The sequence below is a fragment of the Trachypithecus francoisi genome, unplaced genomic scaffold (assembly GCF_009764315.1).
Source record: "Trachypithecus francoisi isolate TF-2019V2 unplaced genomic scaffold, Tfra_2.0 Lachesis_group12, whole genome shotgun sequence".
Lineage (NCBI taxonomy): Eukaryota > Metazoa > Chordata > Mammalia > Primates > Cercopithecidae > Trachypithecus > Trachypithecus francoisi.
Window position 1 is genome coordinate 14413930 of NW_022681457.1, and position 24201 is coordinate 14438130.

The 24201-nt window shown below is 41.9% G+C and overlaps 1 protein-coding gene and 1 long non-coding RNA gene across 2 annotated transcripts; one reads left to right on the plus strand and one right to left on the minus strand.

The window, feature by feature from the left end:
* The first annotated feature begins 6 nt into the window (after positions 1-6).
* Positions 7-7848, plus strand: LOC117091899. Its single transcript, XR_004440565.1, has 2 exons — positions 7-535; positions 4981-7848. It is a non-coding gene; the product is annotated as an uncharacterized LOC117091899 (long non-coding RNA).
* ZNF224 (zinc finger protein 224) lies at positions 5034-20421 on the minus strand. The gene is made up of 5 exons (XM_033224814.1): positions 20208-20421; positions 15334-15416; positions 12286-12412; positions 12062-12154; positions 5034-6922 (listed from the first exon to the last, which is right to left on the minus strand). The coding sequence occupies exons 2-5, from the start codon at positions 15346-15348 to the stop codon at positions 5034-5036; spliced, it is 2124 nt and encodes a 707-aa protein (XP_033080705.1). The 5' UTR covers positions 15349-15416; positions 20208-20421.
* Between the last annotated feature and the right edge of the window lie 3780 nt (positions 20422-24201).

Here is a 24201-nt window from a genome sequence, read left to right on the forward strand (position 1 = left end):
AACTGACCGCGACGACCCTGAGTGTCTGGACTACACTTCCCAGAATACCCTGGCATCCGCCTGCCGGAGCCAAATTGACCGCGACTCCACTGAGCGTCTGGACTACATTTCCCAGAAATCCCGATTCGCCTGCCGGAGCCAAACTGACCGCTACTCCATTGAGCACCTGGACTACCGTTACCAGAATTGCCTGTGTCCTCCTCCTGGAACTAGTGTGTGCGACACCATAGAGCATTTGGATTACACTCCTCCAAATGCCGAAGGAAAAACGCTCAAAATCTCATTCAGGGGGAAGCGTTGCCACTCCGGGGTGCCCACTGGGAAGGAATCCCAAAGCCACGAGCGCCTGCCTGGTGGGGAATGTGAACTGTTATCCTGAGAGTCGTCCTTCTCTCTCCCTGGTTCAGGACAGAAAATATTGAATAAACAGGAATTCCTGAAGTCTAAACGCCTCCAACGATAAGAGGAGTGTTACTGGAAAGGGAACAAGCGAGAAGACGCAATCTTCGAGGAGTTAAGTTTTGCTAATCTAATGGTAAGAAGTGGTATTATTAAATTAAATCTAAATGTAGTTTTAATTTGTATTTGTTCTTTTGTAAATAAAGTGGAACATCCTTGAATAGTTTCCGTTGCCATTATTATAGTGTTTGTGAGTTGGTCAAATGTTTTGCCCACATTTCTATTGAGTGTTTCGTCTTTTTCCCTCCGTCAAGTATTATTTGCAGATTCATATTAACATTGTATCAAATATTGCTCAACCAAAAAGCTTTTCCTTTGACTTCTGTTTTTCGCTATGCAGAACGTTTTTTAACATAGTCGTTTTGTTATTTAAAAAACAATTTTGAGGTGTTATTCACAAAACAAAATTATTTTAAGGCACGTCATTCAATGGTAATGGCATCTAGTACAAATAGAGTGTTGTTGATGTAGGAGTTAAGCAATCACTTAGGCAGATAGGGTATGGGAGCCCTCGGTAAGGCTTTTCTATTTAATGAAAAACAGCCCCAAATTATTTCCCTTCCTAAGGAAGAGCAGCCTGTAAAATGGAGCTGCGGCAGACATAGACACCGCCAGCTGTGCCAATCATGTTCAAGATGGCGGCTCCATCTTCCCCTCTCTTTGCCAGCCACGTGCACAGTAAGGAGTAGACAAGATGGGACAATCAACTGGGAAGTCTATTTGCATAAGAAGTTTATGGTGGGGCGACCAGCCTTCCCCAGGCACTATGTAAACGTCATAACTGATTTAACCATGACCCCTATGTAAATCTGACAGTGCCTCCTCAAACTGAACTGTAAAACTCAGCACATTCGCTGCCAGCAGACCCTCTTCCGCTCGGAGACCCCTTCCTCTATAGAGAAACCCGTTTCTCTTCTCCCTATTAAACCTCCCCTCCTAAACTCCTCTTGTGTGTCCCTGTCCTAAATTTTCCTGGCGCGTAACGACGAACCCTGGGTTTATACCTCAGACAACGTAGCTGCTTCATTGTGAAACCACCACCTCTTGAATTCCAAAACATTTTTATCACCCAAAGAAAACCCCATGCCCACTAAGCAAATCACTACTGTTGTCCATAATCCCACTCCTGGGGAAACATTAATCTTTCTCTCTTTTCTATTACCTGTTTTGGACAAATCATAAAAATGAATGGAAGCTTTTGTTTCTAACTCTCTTTGCTTAGCATAATATTTTTAATGTTATTCACATCATATCATATCAGTACTTCATTCCTTTTCATAGATGAATAATATTTTATGTTTATACTACAATTTGTTTCTGCATTCATACGTTGATGCACATTTGGCTTCTTTTCACCTTTTGGCTGTAGTGAACAGTGTTACTACAAATGTTCATGTACATGTATTTGTTTCATTACCAGCTTTCAGTTTTTTGTTTGGTTTTGTTGTTTTTTGAGACGTTGTTTTGCCTCCCGCTTTCCAGCAATTCTCCTGCCTCAGCCTCCTGCGTAGCTGGGATTACAAGCATGCACCATCACGCCCGGCTAATTTTGTATTTTTAGTAGAGACGGGGTTTCTCCATGTTGGTCAGGCTGGTCTGGAACTCCCGACCTCAGGTGATTCGCCCGCCTTGGCTTCCCAAAGTGCTGGGATTACAGGCGTGAGCCACCGCGCCCAACCGTGTATTCCACTTTTTTCTGCTGCTGAGACAATAATTTCAGATGACTTATCTTTATATTCACTCATTCTGAATATAGCAAGAGTAGGGAGGTGAATATTAGGTGCACTTACCTGTGGCTTCAAAGCCTGCACAAACACAATCTCATATACACCACTTCCAAATGGAATACTAATCTGCACGTGTAACTTAAAGAGATGCAGGGGTCACCCAATTCATGATGGAAAACATAAGTCACATGTTAATTTTGTGGTCTGTGGTCAAGTGTTCTGTCCCTTTTAAGACCCCTAGTGGCCGGGCGTGGTGGCTTACGCCTGTAATCCCAGCACTTTGGGAGGCCAAGGCGGGTGGATCATGAGGTCAGGAGTTTGAGACCAGCCTGCCCAAGATGGTGAAATTCCATCTCTACTAAAAATACAAAAATCAGCCAGGCGCGGTGGCGGGTGCCTATAATCCAAGCTATTCGAGAGGCTGAGGCAGGAGCATCGCTTGAACCTGGGAGACAGAGGTTGCAGTGAGCCAAGATTATGCCACTGCACTCTAGCTTGGACCACAGAGCAAGACTCCATCAAAAAAAAAAAAAAAAAAAAAAAAAAAACCCTAGCAAAATGAAAAGCTTCTTCTCAAGAGGATAGTAAATATATGCAGAGGATGGCAGAGATTTGCTTCAAAATCCTAAGCATCTGAATTTTAATTCTCCAATTAGGGCCAGCCATAGGCTTCAAACATCACTATCTGCCACTGACATTTCAAATACTTTTGGACCTCCAGGATCATAGGGTTTTAGTGGCAGAGAAGCTTACGTGGCAGCTGGGACATATTATACAAACTTGTCTGGGACAAGTCAAAAAGTTTTTAGGTCACTCATAAAAGAGTAGCACAATCAAAACAATAAGTTGCATCCAATATATCAAAAGTGGTACACTAAGCATTGTGACACTTTTCTTTGCTTGTAGCGGGGGTGATATGCCCTATTTGTCTTATACCTTAGAAAAGATATCACTTTAACTTAACACACTTAAGATATTACTGTGGTGTATACCTGATGAGTTAGCATCTGACAATAGTTTGAATATGTATCCCCTCCAAATCTCATGTTGAAATATGACCTCCAGTGTTGGAGGTGGGGACCATTGGAAGGTGCTTGGTCATGGAGGCAGATCTTTCATGAACACTGGTGTCCCCACCAAGATAATGAGTGAGTTCACACTATTAATTCACACAAGAGCTGGTTGTTTAAAAAGATTGTGGCATAAAAAAATTTAAAATGCATGGAAGTACAAAATGGAAAAATGCCTGCAAATCCTCATTGCCAGCAAAGATCAGTAAAAATATTCATTTACACAGTATGTAAACACTTAAAAGAACATAAAACACACAAAGATATTTATTTGATGAGGTTATGAAGGCTAAAAATGCCACACTTTCTCCTTTTGTTATTGTGTCTATGTCATCATCTCATTGATTTCATGTTATTATAGGAATAAATGCAATTCACACAAATTCCTGTTCTTGAACACTTGTTCTTTCCATTTTAAAATGGAGTGACATTATCAATGTGGTCTTCTACTTTTTGGAGTTTTAGTGTCATAGGCATAATTTCCTAACCTATGGTTTTCATATCAAACAGTTGCACCTTATACATTCTGACATGTTCTGCTCTCCAAAAGACATATTTTTACTGCCAGCAATAAAGAGGAGGATTTAAGTGTTATTCCTGCCCCCAATAATGAATATATTTGATGAAATTACCAAACTCCATTAAGTTTCTCTTCCTGTTTCATAGGGTTGGTGGAAGAATATTGGATAAGAAGGTTGACAAAAGTTGTCCTTCAAATTCAGAATATTTTATAACAGAAAAAAAAAATTGTACAGCACTTAAAAGGCAATCATACCAAGGCCTGCATAGAAATCACAAATCATGATCAATCTAGGATTGACTAAGAAAATCTCTGTCAATGTACATCTGGCACTTTAAAAGTGTTACTGTAAATCTTGCCTTAATACTGTTGAGAACACTTAATTGCAAAATATGCAGTGGCGTGTTATTGCAAAATTAACCAAACCTTTTCAGTCTATACTGTGAGAAAAACTACAAAAGACAGTTAAATTTATACCGTATAAAGCAATGAACATTTGATAGAGCCACAAATAATAATCCGACTTAAGAACACAGGATGGGGGAAGTCAGGAGCCAAGTGCAATAAAATAATATTCAATGAATATTATAAATCTGATCAAGAAAAAAATTAAAAGAAAAAATAACATTCAAAATATTGCTATGGATTGCAGTACTGAGTTTACTCTGCATTTCAACTCATGTTTCCCAGAATTATTTTTTGTAGGCTTCCCTTTTTGGATACATAAAATTGTATCCAAATCCATACATATGTTTTATCCTTTCATTGATTGGACAAACAAGTACTGAACACATACCAAGTGCTAATCAATGTTAAGGCTGTGATGATTTAGCAGTAAAGAAAGACACATGTAGCTTACATTCTAGCGAACATCAATTTTGGCATGTCCACCGTTAGAGTTCGGCAAATTCATGAACTCTTACTCTTTCTAAGGCCTGTCTCCTGAATGATAGCTGTAATTATCAAACTTCTGAATGAAGCTTTATTGTACCATTTACAAGGATTCTCCACTATGGTGGTCCTGAGACTACTGGGGCATGCTGAGTTATGGCTGAAGCACTGATGTTATCTTAAACAAAGGTTTTACCTCTTCCAAGAATGGGTGAAATTTATCATCAGCATGGATTCAGAGATAAAGTACTTAAAGGGAAGAGCTTACTATGTGCCTCATATTTTAATGTTTCTCTCCTTTGTGAACTTTCAGATGAGATTGCATTCATGAAGACTGAGTGAAGACTTTATCACACCATCACATCACTAAGGTTTTTCTCCAACATGAACATTCTGATGAAGCTGAAGACTTGAGGCCCGACTAAAGCACATATCACACTCCCAACACTTCCATGTTTTCTCTGCCACGTGGACCCTCTGATGCACCTCAAGATTCAAGCGCCTGTTGTAGCCCTTCCCACAGTCCTCACATTTGTATGACTTTTCTACACTGTGAACTTTTTCTTGCACTTTAGAGAATGAATTCCGTACAATGTTCTTCCCATGCTCCTCACATTTGAGAGGTGTTTCCCTGCTGTGGCGTCTCTGATGGGTCAGACGAGTTGAGGACCATCTGAAGCCCTTCCCACACTCATCACATTTGTATGGCTTTTCTCCAGTGTGCACTCTTTGATGAGAATGAAGCTGTGAATTCTGAGTAAATCTTTTCCCACACTCTTCACATTTGAATGGTTTTTCTCCACTGTGCAGTCTCTGATGTTTCAAAAGACACGAGGCCCAGCCAAAACTCTTCCCACATTCTTTACAATTATATGGTCTCTCTCCTGTGTGGACCTTCTGGTGCATATCAAGATTAAACTTACTATTGTAGCCCTTTCCACACTTCTCACATTTGTATGGCTTTTCTCCAGTGTGGACTCTCTGATGGGAATGAAGATGTGAATTTTGAGTAAACCTCTTCCCACACTCTTCACATTGGAATGGTTTTTCTCCACTGTGGAGTCTCTCATGTTTCAAAAGGCATGGGGCCCGACTAAAGCTCTTCCCACATTCCTTACAATTATACAGTTTCTCTCCTGTATGGACGCGCTGGTGAAAGTCAAGATCCAACCTCCTTTTGTAGCCCTTCCCACACTCCACACATTTGTATGGTTTTTCTCCACTATGGGATCTCTGGTGGGAATAACATTGTGAATTTGTGTAAAATCCTTTCCCACATTCTTCACATTTGAATGGTTTTTCTCCACTGTGGACTCGCTGATGTTTCAAAAGACACGAGGCCCATCTGAAATTCTTCCCGCAATCTTTACAATTATATGGCTTCTCTCCCGTGTGAACCATATGATGCGTATAAAGATCTCGCCTGCAAATAAAGCCTTTTCCGCACTCCTCACATTTGTATGGTTTCTCTCCTGTGTGGATCATGCGATGACTATTAAGTGCTGATCTCTGACGAAAGCTCCTACCACACGTATCACATCGGAATGGTTTCTCTCCCGTGTGAACCATGGAATGCCTATTAAGTCTTGATCTACCACAGAAGCTCTTACCACATATATCACATTTGAATGGCTTCTCCCCAGTATGGATTCTCTGATGTTCTTGAAGCTGGGAATCGTGAATGAAGGCCTTCCCGCATTCCTCACAATTATAAGGTTTCTCTCCTGTGTGTAATTTATGATGAACATTAAGCGCTGATCTACGACTGAAGCCTTTCCCACATTCCACACATTTGAATGGTTTCTCTCCAGTGTGGACTCTCTGATGAGTTTGCAGATGTGAGCTCTGACTGAATTCCTTACCACACACATTACACTTATAGCGTTTCTCTCCCATGTGGACTCTCTGATGAATACGAAGGGCTGAGATGTAACAGAAGCTTTTTCCACACTCATCACATGTATGAGACATCTCTCCTGAGTGTAATTGTTGATGGAAATCAAAGATGGAGACATCATTGAAGGACTGTTTATATCCATTGCCCTGGGAAGATTCCTGTCTTGTGTGAATTACAGATAGTCCTGCCTCAGACTGGCTGGGGAAATCACCTTCTTTGGAGAACTGAGAGCTATTTATCACCAAGTCTTGAGACCTGGTTAAATCACTTGCAATTTTTTCCCAGATTTGCTGGCAGGACCACTCTTGATCTGTTCCTGCTTCTGAAATAGTCTCCATCTCAGTTTGGATCTTGTCTCCTATCAGAATACAGAATTAAAAGACGAGGACAAGTGAAGCCTTTGTTCAGTGTTATCAAGATTTCACTTAGGCCATGGCATGAAACTCTCAAGAGTACAGGCAACATTCAGTTTTTATTTTTCAAGTGCACCATAATCTCCAGTTTGGATGAGGCCAATTTCGAACTAAACCAAGTATCATATGTAAAATGCTTGGTAGAAATAAAAGACTTACAAAAAACAATAGGTGTTGACATGGGTGTGGTGAAAAGAAACACTTATATACTGCTGGTGTGAATGTAAATTAGTACAACCTGTATGAAAAGCAGTATGGAGATTCTCTAAAGAACTAAAAGTGGATCTACCATTTGATCCAGCAATCCCACTACTATCTGCCCAAAGGAAAAGAAGTCATTATATCAAAAGGACACCTGCACGTCTAGATTTATTACAGCACAATTCACATTTTCAAAGATATGGAACCAACCTAAGTGCCTATCAACCAACGAGTGGATAAAGAAAATGTGGTATATATACACCATGGAATATTATTCAGCCATAGAAAAATGAAATAATGTCTTTTGCAGCAACTTGGATGGAGCTGGAGGCCATTATTCTAAGTAAAGTAACTCAGGAATGGAAAACCAAATACCGTGTTTTCACTTGTAAGTGCGAGCTAAGCTATGGGTATGCAAAGGCATACAGAGTGATATAATGGACTATGGAGACTCAAAATGGGGAGGCTGGAAGGTAGGGTAAGGGATAAAAAGCTACCAGTTGGGTACAATGTACACTACTCAGGTAATGGGTACACTAAAATCTCAGACTTCACCATTAGACAATTCATCCATGTAACCAAAAACCACTATACCCCAAAAGCTACTGAAAAAAAATTTTTTTAATAAAATAAAAGATAATAATAAAATTGGTATGATACAAACATTATACCTGCTACTCTTCCTAGTGAATTTCCTAATCAGTCTAAAATCTTGCATGGTAAATTATGAAACTAATAAATTATGTATATAATAAAATATGAATCAAAACCAACTTTAAAGAAAAGTAATATAATCAATACTTGGTACATTTGTGTTTATATTGTGTATCCTTACAAAGTAAAGATATAAACCTCACTCAAAATGAGATCTGGATGTTTTCCTCAGGATCTAAGAGGTAATTTCTAGGAGTTTATGCCTGAGGAGAGTGTCTTTGATTGCTTGGGGGCAAAACTAGGTCACTGGAAAGTGAAGCAATATGATTTAGGGGTGTGGCTGGCCACGCCTTTGGGGGTTGGTGCCCCCCATGTCACAAAGAGCAATGTGATTTAAGGTGGGGCTTTAGGTTACATGCAATTAGTGGCCCAGGAGACTGACTAGCCACATGGGAATCAATCAACAAATAATGGCTATGTAATGCAGCCTCAAAAATTACTTGTAAAACCAGGGCTCAGGTGAGCTTTCCTGATTCGCTGTACTCTCTACGTCACACCTTAATTCTGGGACTGTAACACATCCTACTCTATCGCGAGAATACAAGATCCTCATTTGGTACTTCCCAGAACTGTTTCTTATTTTTCTCTTGGTGAAATGTAATGTGCACCTCTACCCTGTAAATATCCATAACTTTTAGTATAAAAGCATTCATTGAGTTCTGCTTGCCTTTCTAGGTAATTACTGAATGTGAAGGTAGTTTTGGAAAATCCCCACACTTGCAGTTGGTGTGAAGTGAGAGCAATCTTCTGTAAACTCTTGCTCTAAACTGTGTAGTCAAACTCTTCACAATAATATCAAAGGCCTATGAGTGTTTATATCTACATATTCATAATATTCCTATACAAGCATTTTGCATAACATGTATCTTTAATTTTATTTTTCTGTAGATGTGAACAATAATTTGGTTATCTGCAATAGGTAAGAAACAGACAACTGCAGTTTTGATGGGAATCTGAAAGGTTGGACCTGACAGGGGCATACAAAGGGTGATGCTCCTGATGAGACAATGAAAGGTGATGAGAACACTTGGGATAAAAAGAATGCCTGAGGGGTCGTGCCCTGGTTGGTTCCATGGGGGAGTATTAGACTCTCATTAAAAAAAAAAAAAGAGCAGAGGCTAGGCGCAGTGGCTCACGTCTGTAATCTCAGCACTTTGAGAGGCCAAGGCAGGCGGATCGCTTGAACCCAGGAGTTGGTGACCAGCTTGGTTAACATGGTGAAACCCTGTCTCTACTAAAAATACAAAAATTAGCCAGGTGTGGTGGCGCACACCTATAATCCCAGCTACGTGGGAGGCTGAGGTATAAGAATCATGTGAACCCAGGAGGCGGAGGTTGCAGTGAGCTGAGATCATGCCAATGCCCTCCAGCATGGGTGACAGAGTGAGACCCTGTCTCAAAAAAAATAAAAAAGAAGAAAAAAGAGGGCAGAAAATATATGACATAGATAAATACGCCTTTATACCTATTTCCAAATGGAACAATATAGACAAAAAGTGAGCTGTAAAATAAATTTAAAACCTTCTAATGAGCATTTAGGAAAAACTAGAAAAGAGATGATCACATCTTCATGAGAAGCAAGAAAGGTATCATTTCATGAAATGCCTACTAAAGTAACCCATAAACATCTACATGCACGAAAAATGTTTGTCCTGGTTATGGTGAAAGATGTGTTTCTTACTATGACTCACACGCATAAAAATGTTGAAAACTTTGGTCAGGATATTACCAAGTCCTAAATTAAGTCAGTCAAATGGAAAGATAACTTCCAAGGCTGAATCTTGGAAAACAGTCATAGGTAAATGTGTACCCAATGGTACCCACTGGAATATGGATATATTTAACACACTGTTACTTAAGAGGTTTTTGGGGAGGAGAGAGTCTCTTTCAGGATGTTGATGTTTTGAGAGGGCAGTTTCCTGATTCCTTCCAAGTTATAAAGTTGAAAATAGAGCACTAGGTCTCTAAAAAATAAAGGAAAAGTTATGTTGTAAAAATCTATATTCTTTTATGTTTTTAACAAATTTGTATACAATGAAGATGCAGAAGTATACATATTTTTAAACAAAGATGACCAGAAATGTAGGCAATGTTCAGCTGCGTGAATTGCGTTGCTCTCTTCCTCATCCTTCCCCACCCAGGAGAAGGAGAAACCTGGGGTCAGTGATGTGCATGCAGACTTTGGAAAGGCAAATGGGCGGCAGATGGGTAAATGTCTCAAAGGAAAGCTAGCTGGGAAGCTGGTTATTATCTGACACATCACAAAATGGAGAATTTTTTCCCCTTGTAGAAAAGCTGTCTCACTAGCAGACATCAGGATGCTCATTCAAAAATGATTTCTTTCCAGAAATGAGTATGCTTCCTATGAAAAGCTCCAGGATAAGTCACAGGGAAGGCATATTGATCAGTGTGGTAATAAAAATAATGTTTAGAAGTTTCCATGGGATGTGGGCCCACTGTAAACACACAATGTAGTCAAATAAGGGAATCTTTTTTTTTTTTTTTTTTTTTTGAGACGGAGTCTCGCTCTGTCGCCCAGGCTGGAGTGCAGTGGCCGGATCTCAGCTCACTGCAAGCTCCGCCTCCCGGGTTTACGCCATTCTCTCGCCTCAGCCTCCCGAGTAGCTGGGACTACAGGCGCCCGCCACCTCGCCTGGCTAATTTTTTGTATTTTTTTAGTAGAGACGGGGTTTCACCGTGTTAGCCAGGATGGTCTCGATCTCCTGACCTCGTGATCCGCCCGTCTCTGCCTCCCAAAGTGCTGGGATTACAGGCTTGAGCCACCGCGCCCGGCCAAATAAGGGAATCTAAGAATGTTCTAATTAAATACATGGCCACTGGAAGACAAAAAACGTGTTCTGCAATATCTCTCTTTCACTGTAGTTTGTGTTCACTTCTTAGCTCTCTCCATGATTCAGTGAAGTCACCCCATTCAATAGCTCATACATCAGGTTAACAAATATTTGGAAACCTGCTATGTACCAGGACTATTCTAGACACTGAAAATACAGCCAGAAGAGTTAAAATTTCTTAGACATTACAGTCCAGCATGTAGAAGTGACAGATAAACAGAAGTTTATGAGACTTGGTACAAGACAGCACAAGAAGAATCAAAATAGAACGGAATTATAGAGAGTGGTTTCGGATGGCTTCTTTCATGACTTTAAAACTGAAAAGAAACCTGAATAACTGAAGGAGATGCCAGAAGGTTTTAAGGTGACAGAGTATTCCAATGACTGAGATAAGCAAGTAAGGACTGAGACAGAAGCTTCTGTAGAGACAGAATAATGGTTCCTAAAGGATGTCCACATCCAGTCCCCAGGACCTATGATCATGTATACAGCAGAGGAATAGAGGTTGTAGATGCAGTTAAGGTTGCTAGTCAGTTAACCAGAGAAGAGGAAGATCATCCTGGATTATCCAGGAGTGATCAATATAATTACAAGGGATCCAAAAGGTGAAAGAAGGCATAAGAAGAGTGGCAGAGGGAGCATGACTATGGGGATGCAAGTTGCTGCCTTTGAAGATGGAGGAAGGGAAACAAGAGCGAAGGAGTGTGGACAGTGCCTAGACACTGATAGACCAAAGCAAAGGCTTCTCCCCAGGAGCATCCAGAAAACATGAAGCCCTACAGATAACTTGATAACTGCCCAGTGAGATGTATCAGACTTTATCCCTAAAGGATACAAAAATAATAAATGTTTGTTGCTCAGTCTGCTAAGTCTGTGATCATTGGGTACCAGCAAAAGGCAACTTAGTGTCCTTGGGAGGACAGAGAAACAGCAGGGAGAATAATGTGGCTGGTAAAGACAGAGCGACAGGGAGAGGACAGGAGATGTAGGTAGAGAGGTGGCAGAGCGGGGATGAATAGCAGATCACAGGGTCTCTAAAAGTCAATTAAAGAGATTGTAATTTTAATAAAAATAAGCCAAACAGGCTTTTGAGCTGAGGAATGACAATCTGACTTACATTTCCTGAGGATCACTTCAGCTGCTATGAGAACAGATGTCGGGATGGGAAGGCAGGCAGCAGGGCCACCAGGTGTAAAATGGTTGTCAATAATCCAAGAAAGAGGTTTGGCCATGTACGCCAGGGCAATGGATTTGAGCACAGACAGAAGTAAACAGATGGAAGAAACATACAGGGATTCACAGTTGCTTGACTCTTACCTGAATTCCCTTCTCTTTGGGTTGCTGTCTTCATCATCCAAATCTTTTCTTCCCTTAGGAAGTGGAAAGTATCTCTGTGGAATGCTTGATGTCCTGCAAATAGGCAAAGTTACGTGCTTAATCCCAACACATTCTAGGTAACATCACGGTAAAATTTACTAGAAATTTAGGTTCTCACTGCACACTCAAACTTGAACCATAGGTTCAAGTTTGCCTGTCCTCACCCACTGAGAGAAGGTTCCTGAAGTTCTCCAGCATCACATCTTGGTACAGCTTCCTCTGGGCAAGGTCCAGCAGCCCCAGCTCCTCCTCAGTGAAGACCACAGCCACATCCTTGAAAGTCATTGCCTCCTACAGCATCAAACATATGCAATTTCAACCTCATGACCAGTGATTCCTGGGAGAGGGGTGGCACTGAGCAGACAGAGGGGAGGGGTGGGAAGTTGTTTTGGATCTTGAGAGACATAGGTCAACTCATAGGTTTCCTACTCATTCTGTCTGAATCCTGACAATGACTGATGTTCCTGAGTTCCACCAGAAACGCAGTGATGAAAAAGACCTCCTGTATTTTTACTTCGTGCAATCATTGAGTCTCCTTGTAAGTAACCCTCTAGGACTCTAAATGTGGCGTCCTGGGCTACACATATATACGTTTTAGTAAATCTTGACAATCACCTCAGCAACATTTCACAATTCAGTCCTGACTTTGCTTGGTAATGCCCATTGTCTTCCTCTCTCAAACTCGAACCTTGGATGTTATTGTTTTTCTTCAACATTTGCCAAACTGACAAGCTTATGGTGACATGTGTGAGTAGTTACGCAGTGAGTCCTCTGTACTCTCAAGGCAAAAACTACACACATTAATTGCAACATTGAATGTCATGATCTGCAGCCAGCATGCCTCAGAGCGCATATATGAGGCTCTGTCCCTTCCCAGTCATGTGACCTTGGACAAGCTGGCCTGAATGCATTACTTTCCTCTCTGTATAATGATTGTCACATGATATAGTTTTTAAAGAATTAAACAGTAGAATATACATATGGTACTGGGGAAAAGTGTGTAGCACAGACTGAATACTTAATAAACATTAGCTGCTTTGATTTTTGTCAATTATTGTTATTGATTTTATCTCATGTCTGTATAGTGTTCCATGGAACTAATCTATTGTTTTTCTAAATAATGAATATTTAATTTTATATCTTTTCCATGATTACCAATCCGATAAAGAACATCATTTCAGGTAGATCTTACTCTCCTATTTAAAGTAAGTTTTAAATAACAAAATGTCAAAAAATAAGAATGTTTAAAATCATGATTATGTCACATTTTCTCGACTTTTTTTTTTTTACCTAACTTCAAAATCTTTCGAGGGGATACATTATCCTGATTTTTCTTAACATAGCCAAAAGCAGGTTATCAATTTTCCCATTATTTTGGCAATCTGATTAGGAAGAAATTGTTTTTTTCTTTTTTGTAGAGATAGAGTCTTGCTATGTTTCCCAGGATGGTCTCGAGCTACTAGTTTCAAACATTCCTCCTTCCTCAGCCTCCTAAAGTGCCAGGATTACAGATGTGAGTCACGGATCTGGCCACGATTTTGTTTTATTGTTCTCACTTATTTGATTATAAATGAATACCACCATCTTTTCAAATATTTATTGACGTCTGTTTTTCTCCTTCTATACATTCCTGGTAATGTCCTTTATGCATATTTCTTTGGATTTTCTTCCCTAGTCTGTGCATAAGATTCTTATTTTGGATTGTATCTTCTTTTAGATATCCAAATGGTAAATATTTTCACCTTAGACTGTTACATTTTCTGGTAACATTGTGTAAGGCATCTTTTCCCATAATGAATTTTAAAATTTTCTATAATGAAATTGCTGTCCTTGGGTGCCTGAAGTGCTGGGGGCCATGGAAGAGGTACCATGACAGGAAGAGTAGACGTCCCCCTCCCAAGGTAGGGCCAGGGAGGAGCAATGCCACCTGTGGACGTCATCACTCAACAGGACACTCCAAACACCCACACCACAGGGCACAGGCCCCTCAGTGGAGAATTCCGTCTTTCTTCTTCTCTCTCTTTCAACTGAGGAAAATGGCAAAAATGGCTAATATTCTTGAACCTTGGTCTCCTGTCTGAACTCAAGCAGGTTTCTCATATTTCATGTGTTTAAGAGGAAGATAAGAACTGCTTCAATTAACTGTTCTGAGGAGTAAATGAAGAAACAAAACACAAATGACTGGCAAATCTTCTAGTATCATACACAAAAAATTTAGGTTAGGCTGGGTGTGGTGGCTCATGCCTGTAATCCCAGCACTTTGGGAGGCCGAGGTGGGCGGATCACCTGAGGTCGGGAGTTCGAGACTAGCCTGACCAACATCGAGAAACCCCATCTCTACTAAAAATACAAAATTAGGCGTGGTGATGCATGCCTGTAATCCCAGCTACTCAGGAGGCTGAGGCAGGAGAATCCCTTGAGCCCAGGAGGCAGAAGCTGCAGTGAGCTGAGATTGCACCATTGCACTCCAGCCTGGGCAACAAGAGTGAAACTCCATCTCAAAAAATTTAAAAAAAAAAATTAGCTTCCATATTACTTTGGTGAAATTCCTCAATATATAAAGGAATAAAGAAAGGCCAGTAAATAAAAGACACAGCAAGGCATGACTCAGGCATGGGGGAAAGAGAATCTAGCTCTTCCTATGTGGAAACTTCCAGCAATCCTTGTGTGAAGCCACAGTTACAGCCTGCCGTGATGTGCCACATATGGATACTCTATCTACAAAACAGCCACCGTGGCACACATCAAAACTAGCCTTTCAAAACTGAGTTCCTGGTGTCTGGGAGTATAAAGTAATTAAAAAGGAACATTGATTAAATGGGAATATGGTGCAACCATTAAAAATGAGCATTATATAATATTAAATACAAAGAGTGCAATTTAAATTAGATTAATATCACCAATAGAAATACATGTACATGAAGAAGAGTATCACAGGATAAAAATAGCTAATGTGTGAGCAGAGAAGTAGTATAATGAAATAATTATCCATTCCTACTGTCTTGTCTACTCCATAGAATAAATGACACAAGAAAGCAAGAAGTAAAAACAAATGCAAAATCCACTCAAAAGTAACAAAGGAAGCACCTGGTACACAAGAGATCCTCAAATGTCTGTTTTTCTCCTTGAGTCTTCCCAAGACAGAGAAAAACTTGTGACAATCTGAGTACTGGGATGGAATTTTAAGAGTAATAGAAACAAGTCCTACCCACCTTGAACATGGTCATTTTCCCTCTTACTGCTGGAAACTTGCAGAGTCCTGAGGGATGCAGTTCGTGGAAAAGCAGAATTGTGCCTGCAAAGTGCCAGGAAAGGCAGAAAAAGAGACATGAAAAGGTGGCCAGGGATGCCACCCACCAACAGGGATGTGTATTGTGAATTGGCACATGAATGTTCACAGCAGCATGAATCATAAAAACCCAAAACAGCACAACCAAAATGCCCTCCCGTGGGTAAATGAGTAGACAAATCATGGTCTATCCATACAATGGAATCTCATTTGGAAATTTAAAGAAGTGAAGTACTGACTCATGCTACAACATACATGAACCTTTGAGACATTATTGCTAAATGAAAGAAGTCAGTTACAAAGGGCCACATATTGCAGGATTCCATTTCTATAAAATGTCTAGGTAGGAAAATGGATATAGAGAGAAAATTGATTAGTGATTGCTTCAAATCTGAGTGAGAATGATGTCTAACCATAAGTAGGCAGGAGGAGATCGATATGAGAATGAAATGATCACTGAATTGTGGTGGTGGTTACTCCAGCAAATCTTCTTTTTTTTTTTTTTTTTTTTTTTTTTTTTTTTGAGGCGGAGTCTCGCTCTGTCGCCCGACTGGAGTGCAGTGGCCGGATCTCAGCTCACTGCAAGCTCCGCCTCCCGGTTTACGCCATTCTCCTGCCTCAGCCTCCCGAGTAGCTGGGACTACAGGCGCCCGCCATCTCGCCGGCTAGTTTTTGTATTTTTAGTAGAGACGGGGTTTCACCGTGTTAGCCAGGATGGTCTCGATCTCCTGACCTCGCGATCCGCCCGTCTCGGCCTCCCAAAGTGCTGGGATACAGGCTTGAGCCACCGCGCCCGGCGGCTCCAGCAAATCTTCTAATGATCACTGGATGTACACCTGATATAAGAAAGTTCTATGATACCATAGGTTGGAAAAAATAATTGTTAACATACACGTCATTTAACTTAACAAGAGTCAATTCTAAGTCCATATTGATAGAATATCTGTAGTTGAACAAAGAATAAATGGAGGAGAAGGTCATTTTACAGCTGAATGCCCATGAATAATGTTATCTATTCCTAAGAAACTTTATTATTTTCAATTTTTTTTTAAGTAACTTTATAGTGGAGAAATCTGAAAGACAGCATCTCGGCCAAGTGGACAAGGTTGAGATCACCAATGAAGAGACAAACTGACATCACTTGGACCCTGTTAGGTTGCAATGAAAAGGACATTTCACCACTTCTGTGGTATCCCTACCAACAATACATAATCTGAACCTGCACGTGAATTACATCAGACACACCTCCAAATTAATGCCTTTCTCCAAAATAACTTGCCTATACCCTTCAAAAATATCAAGCATAGAAAGACAAAGGGTGTAGAATCCTCCAGATTAAAGATTATGGAAATGTGACAACTAAAGGCAATGCATAAAATTAGACTGTGAACACGGGTGGTGGTAGCAGATGGGTAGGGGACACTTGTAAGAACCTCAAGTGAAAAACAACAAATTTAAATATAGAACTGCAGAGTACATAACATGAAGTTAGGTAATATGTTATCTAGCACTATATAATAGATAATACAATAACTACTATCAGCTGTCTGGATAGATATCTAATATTAAATAAATAACTATCTGGTATACAATCTAATATTATCTAATATGTTATGTGAAACCATATCTAGCCCTTCCTAAGCTCCTCTCACCAGATAGCCCTGGTATGTGGGCTTCCTTGCAGCAGAAAGCTATAATCAGCTGTCTCTGGTTACAGGTATATTCTGGTGGTATTCAGCTGATGGTCATCAACAAAACAGGAAAAATGTAAACACTTGACAAACGTGGGTAAAGAGTAAATAAGAATTTCTTTTTTTTTTTTTTTTTTTTTTGAGATGGAGTCTTGCTCTGTTGCCCTGGCTGGAGTGCAGTGGCCAGATCTCAGCTCACTGCAAGCTCCGCTTCCCGGGTTTACGCCATTCTCCTGCCTCAGCCTCCTGTGTAGCTGGGACTACAGGCGACGGCCACCACGCCCAGCTAGTTTTTTTTTTGTATTTTTAGTAGAGACGGGGTTTCACCGTGTTAGCCAGGATGGTCTCGATCTCCTGACCTCGTGATCCGCCCGTCTCGGCCTCCCAAAGTGCTGGGATTACAGGCTGAGCCACCGCGCCCGGCCCCGTAAATAAGAATTTCTTAGGCTATTTTGGCAATTTCTATAGGTTTTAATGATATGAAAATAAAAAGTTTTATAATTTCAGAAAACATAAGAAAATAATAATGAGATTAATGAGTATGATATAACATGATAATTCACTAGTTTAGTCTCTTTGTCAGTATTGGAAATTTCCATAGTTAAACACATAAGGGGGAAACATTAAGAAAAAATTATAAAATTTTTTTTTTTTTTTTTTTTTTTTTGAGGCGGAGTCTCGCTCTGTCGCCCGGACTGGAGTGCAGTGGCCGGATCTCAGCTCACTGCAAGCTCCGCCTCCCGGGTTTACGCCATTCTCCTGCCTCAGCCTCCCGAGTAGCTGGGACTACAGGCGCCTGCCACCTCGCCCAGCTAGTTTTGTGTTTTTTAGTAGAGACGGAGTTTCACCGTGTTAGCCAGGATGGTCTCGATCTCCTGACCTCGTGATCCACCCGTCTCGGCCTCCCAAAGTGCTGGGATTACAGGCTTGAGCCACCGTGCCCGGCCAAAATTATAAAAATTTTAAAATGTTCATAAATAATCTATAAATATACAAAAAAAAAGAAACACATTACAAGCTTAACAGTTGCTATCTTTACATCATGGATTAGTGGGTATAAAAACATTTTGTTCTTTTTTTTTTTTTTTTGGACGGAGTCTCGCACTGTCGCCCAGGCTGGAGTGCAATGGAGGATCTCGGCTCACTGCAACCTCCGCCTCCGGATTCAAACGATTCTCCTGCCTCAGCCTCCCGAGTAGCTGGGATTACAGGCGTCCGCCACCAGGCCCAGCTAATTTTTGTAATTATGTTTTAGTAGAGACAGGGTTTCACCATCTTGGCCAGGCTGGTCTTGAACTCCTGACCTCGTGATCCCCGGGCTAGGCCTCCCAAAGTGCTGGAATTACAGGCGTGAGCCACCGCGCCCGGCCCATTTTATTCTTTTTTTTTTTTTTTTTTTTTTGAGACGGAGTCTTGCTCTGCCTCCCAGGCTGGAGTGCAGTGCCGGCTCTCAGCTCACTGCAAGCTCCGCCTCCCGGGTTCACGCCATTCTCCTGTCTCAGCCTCCCGAGTAGCTGGGACTACAGGCGCCCGCCTCGTCGCCCGGCTAGTTTTTTGTATTTTTTAGTAGAGACGGGGTTTCACCGTATTAGCCAGGATGGTCTCGATCTCCTGACCTCGTGATCCGCCCGTCTCGGCCTCCCAAAGTGCTGGGATTACAGGCTTGAGCCACCGCGCCCGGCCCCATTTTATTCTTAATAAAGAAAAATAGAATGCTCTACAATGATATGGTTCTGTAAGAGTACAAAATATTTGTAATGGGCCGGGCGCGGTGGCTCAAGCCTGTAATCCCAGCACTTTGGGAGGCCGAGACGGGTGGATCACGAGGTCAGGAGATCGAGACCATCCTGGCTAACACGGTGAAACCCCGTCTCTACTAAAAATACAAAAACTAGCTGGGCGAGGTGGCGGGCGCCTGTAGTCCCAGCTACTCGGGAGGCTGAGGCAGGAGAATGGCGTAAACCCGGGAGGCGGAGCTTGCAGTGAGCTGAGATCCGGCCACTGCACTCCAGTCCGGGAGACAGAGCGAGACTCCGTCTCAAAAAAAAAAAATATTTGTAATGATTGAAACAAAATAGTTGACAACATTTTTAAAAACTGAGAAAAGCGCACGCCCCTAAGCCTTTGCTTTCCCCACTTAAGTCCAACTATCTCCTCTGCCTCAATGAGAACGTATCCAACAGAAGATCAAATCAGGCTCTGACCCGGACTGCTTAAGTTCCAACCCCAGCTCCACCTCTCACTAGTCGGGTGCCTATGCGCCCTGTGTCTCTCTTTCGTTTTTAAAATAGAAAAAAGCAATACTTCTCCACAGAGCCACGGTGTGGCGTAAATGTATTTGTATAAAGCCCTTAGAATGAAGTTACTAATTAAGACTTAATTATTATCGACACCCATGCCCGAGGACACATCCTATACACTCTCGGTTGGGGTGAGCATCTCTGTCAAAGAAAAGAGCCAAGGACCACTCACGTAGAGCTTTGCCCTCAGTAGCCAAGAAGTCCCTCCCTGCAGCTCTTTTGGAAAGGTCGGGTTGAGGAAGGAGAAAGCTATGAAACACTCTGACCGCGTCGCCGTCCCCCATAAGTTAAATGTTCCTCTCCCTTCGTGAAAGTGGACGCAACCCTCGCCCTTCTAAAGAGGTCAGAAGGCTTCCGGGATCATCTGGCGTCCTGCAGGGATCAGGGACAAGGGCCGGGGCCCCTGCAGCTGGAGCTCTCACCCCACCCGGGGACCTGACAGGCTTCCTGGGAAATTAACAAGAGACCACCAGTCACCAAGTGACAGGGACTGCTTTATGCCTCTCATTTGTGTTACCTCTTCCAGTTCCCAAAACGATTCCATTAGGATGGTCCTAAAGTCCCCATTTTAAAGAACAGTAACGGAAAACCTAAGGAGATAAACACCCCAACGTTACATCGCGAAGAAGTGGCCACGCGCGTGGGGTGCAGGGGGTGGAGTGGGCCAGCTCAGAGCCCCGGAAACCCTGAAACCAGGTGAGACGCGACCCAACCAAGTCCTAATGCCCCCGGGACGCGAGGACAGACCCAAGCCCAAGAAGGTGCCACGGACGAGAACGCAAACAGCTGCCCTTGCCGCTCCAAACCTCTGCTCTCCGACGAGGCCTCTTTTCCCCTAATTCGATCACCAGTTGGTTGAGGATCCAATGCATAGGTCCAGGAAATTCAGAACTGTCCGCAAGACGCGGAACTGACCCAAACTGTCGCAGAAAAACTGCAGCAACCTCAGTCCCCAAACGGAAGTGCCCGCGACTCCAGAGTATTTGGACTCCACTTCCCAGAATTCCCCGGGACCCGCCAGCCGGAGCCAAACTGACCGCGACTCCACTGAGCGTCTGGACTACACTTCCCAGAATTCCCTGGGACCCGCCCGCCGGAGCTAAACTGACCGTGATTTCACTGAGAGTCTGGACTGTACTCTTGCAGCATCACCCGCCAGGGGAAGTGTTGACGACTACTGGAAAGTCCTTGACTACTCTTCCCACCGGGAATGAATCCCATATCCCCGAGCGCCTGTTGGGAAATATGGACTTCTACCCTGAGAGTCGTCCTTCCTTCCCTCTCCCTGGGTGCCCAAGAGAAAATATCGTATAGAAAGGAATTCCTGAAGTCTGAACGCCTCTAGTGAGACAGGAGTGTTACTGGAAAGGGACCAAGCGAGACGATACAATCATAAAATAATTAAGTTTTGCCAGTGGTAAGAAATGGCATGTAGTTTTAATTTATATCTCTTGTAAACAAAATGGAATATTCTTGCATATTTTCAGGTGTCTCATTATTACATTTTTTGTAAATTGTCCAGATGTTTTGCCCACTTTTTTATTTTTTGGTTTTATCCCTCACTTTTCAAGCACTGTTTTTATATTCATGATATTAACATTTTATCTCGCAAAGATTTTCTCAACAAAAACGTTTTTTTCTTTCTTATCTATGCAAAACATTTTAACGTATTTTATTATTTTAAACATCTCTATTGTGGTGTAACGCACAAAACGTGAAAGTCACCAAAAGTTAGGAAACATTTTCATCACCCCAAAGACCCCATACCCACTAAGCAGTCAATCTCTGTCCTATTGAATTACCTATTGTGGACATTTCATGTAAATGGAATTATAAACTATGGAACCTTTTGTCTCTGACCCCTTTCACTTAGCATACTGCTTTTGTTTGTTTGTTTTTGTTTTGTTTTTTAAGACTCACTCTGTGGCCAGGCTGGAATGCAGTGGCGTGATGTTAGCTCACTGCACCCTCCGCCTCCCGGGTTCAAGCGGTTCTCCTGCCTCAGCCTCTGGAGTAGCTGCAACTACAGGCCCGTGCCACCATGCCCGGCTAATTTTTCTGTATTTTTAGTAAAGACAGGGTTTCACCGTGTTAGCCAGGATGGTCTCGATGGCTTGACCTCGTGATCCACCCGCCTTGGCCTCCCAAAGTGCTGGGATTACAGGCGTGAGCCACTACGCCCGGCCAGCATACTGCTTTTTTTTTTTTTTTTTTTTTGAGGCGGAGTCTCGCTCTGTCGCCCGGACTGGAGTGCAGTGGCCGGATCTCAGCTCACTGCAAGCTCCGCCTCCCGGGTTTCCGCCATTCTCCTGCCTCAGCCTCCCGAGTAGCTGGGACTACAGGCGCCCGCCACCTCGCCCGGCTAGTTTTTGTATTTTTTTTAGTAGAGACGGGGTTTCACAGTGTTAGCCAGGATGGTCTCGATCTCCTGACCTCGTGATCCGCCCGTCTCGGCCTCCCAAAGTGCTGGGATTACAGGCTTGAGCCACCGCGCCCGGCCCAGCATACTGCTTTTAAAGTACATCCACATCACAGCATGTACCCGTACTTCATAATATTTTATGTTTACGCTACGATTTGTTTTTTTGTTTGTTTGCTTTATCATGTTTTGTTTTGAGACGCAGTTTCCCTCTTGATGCTCAGGCTGGAGTGCAATGGCATGATCTCAGCTCACTGCAACCTCCACCTCCCAGGTTAAAACGATTCTTCTGCCTCAGCCTCCCAAGTAGCTGGGATTACAGCTATGTGCCACCATACCCGGCTAATTTTTTTGTATTTAGTAGAGACAGGGTTTCACCATGATACTCAGGCTGGTCTCGAACTCCTGACCTCAGGTGATCCACCCACCTCAGCCTCCCAAAGTGCTGGGATTACAGGCCTGTGCCACTGTTTGTTTATCCATTCATTCATTGAGGGACATTTGGGTTATTTCCACCTTTTGGCAATAGTCAATAGTGTTGCTACAAACTGGCATACAAGTATTTCTTTCATCACCTGCTTTCAATTCTTTTGGATATATACCTAGGTATGAAATTTAGTGATTCGTATGGTAATTCTACATTGGGAACCACAAAACAATTTTCCACAGCAATTGTACCATTTTTACACTCCCACCTTCAGTGTGTGAGGGTAGTAATTTCTCCACACCCTCTCCAATACTTATTTTGTGTGTGTGTGTGTGTGTGTATATATATATGTATACATATATATGTATATGTATGTGTGTGTATAAATTGGAAACGGAGTCTCCCTGTGTTGTGCAGGCAGAATTGCAGTGGCTGTTCACAGGCAACATCTCACTACTGATAGGCATGGGAATTTTGACCTGCTGTGTTTCCACCCTGGGCCAGTTTACCTCTCCTGAGGCAACCTCATGATCCTCTGCTCCTGGGAGGTCACCATGTTGATGGTGGACACCCAGTGGGCATAGCTTACTACACCTCAAAACTCCTGGGCTCAAGTGATCCTCCTACTTCCACCTCCCAAGTAGCTGGGAATACAGGTGCCTGCCACCACATCGGCTATTTTCTATTTTTAAAGATGATAGCCAACATAGCTGTTTTAAAATGATATCTCATTATTGGTTTGATTTGCATTTTCCTAATGACTAATAGTTGGGCATCTTTTCACACGATTGTTGGTAACTTGTATATCTGAATTTTCTATTTGTATCATCTTTGCCCATTAGAAAATTGAATGGTTTCTCTTCTTGTTATTGAGTTGTAAGAGTTCTTTTTTTTTTTTTTTTTTTCTTTTTCTTCCTCTTTTTAAGAGATGGAGTCTCTCTGTTGCCCAGGCTGGAGTGCAATGGCACATCATGCCTCACTGCAGCCTTGACCTCCCAGGCTCAAGCGATCCTTCTGCTTCAGCCTCCCGAGTAGTTGGGACCACAGGTGTGGGCCACTATGCCTGGCTGCTTTTTGCATTTGTCTTTTATTTTTTCATTTTTGTAGAGACATGGTTTTCACCATGTTGCCCAGGCAGGCCTCAAACTCCCAGGCTCAAGCAATCCACCCATCTCAGCCTTACAAAGTGCTGGGATTATAGGTGAGAGCCACCTCACCTGGTCTAAGAGTTCTTTATATATTCTGATACTAGACACCATGCTGTATGGTCTTTTCATGCTCTTGACAATGTCTCTGTATGCAAAGCATTTTTTTGCTCTAGTCCAATTTATGTGGGCTTTTTTTAGCTTGTGCATATGGTGTCTTATCTAAGAATCCATTCCAAATAAAAAGCCTTAAAGATGAACCTTTATGTTTTATTCTAGGAGTTGCATAGCTTAAGCTCTTTTATTTAGGTCATTGATCATTTTGAGTTAATTTTTAAGTATAGTGTGAAGTGCGGATCTAACTTCATTATGTTGCCCCACATTGTTTGCTAAAGAGATTATGCTTTCTCCATTAAGCCATCTAGGATCTTTCTTGAAAATCAAGTTACTTTAGATGTATGGGTTTCTTTATGGACTCTCAATTCTATTCCGTTACTATAGCTTGGTAGTAAGTTTCGAAATAGGGAAGTGGGAGCCATCCATCGTGTTCCTTTAAAAAAAAAAAACAAAGATGTCTATTTGCATCCGTTGCAATTACATATGAATTTATTTCTGCAAAAAAAGACTGTTTGGATTTTGATAATGATTGCAGTAAAACTGTAGATTGGTTTGGATAGTATTGTCATCATAAAAACGTGAAGTTTCCAATCCATGAATGCCTAGATAATAAGTGAATTCAGCATGATCATGGGATACATGATCAGCATACCAAAATTAATTTATATATATTATACTAGCAATGAACAAAT

Coding starts and splice junctions, on each gene's coding strand:
- ZNF224 (XM_033224814.1), bottom strand. Junction 12,155..12,285: donor CAGGAACCTTCTCTCAGTGG/GTGAGGACAGGC, acceptor GCCTATTTGCAG/GACATCAAGCATTCCACAGA. Junction 6,923..12,061: donor CCAAAGAGAAGGGAATTCAG/GTAAGAGTCAAG, acceptor GTATTCTGATAG/GAGACAAGATCCAAACTGAG.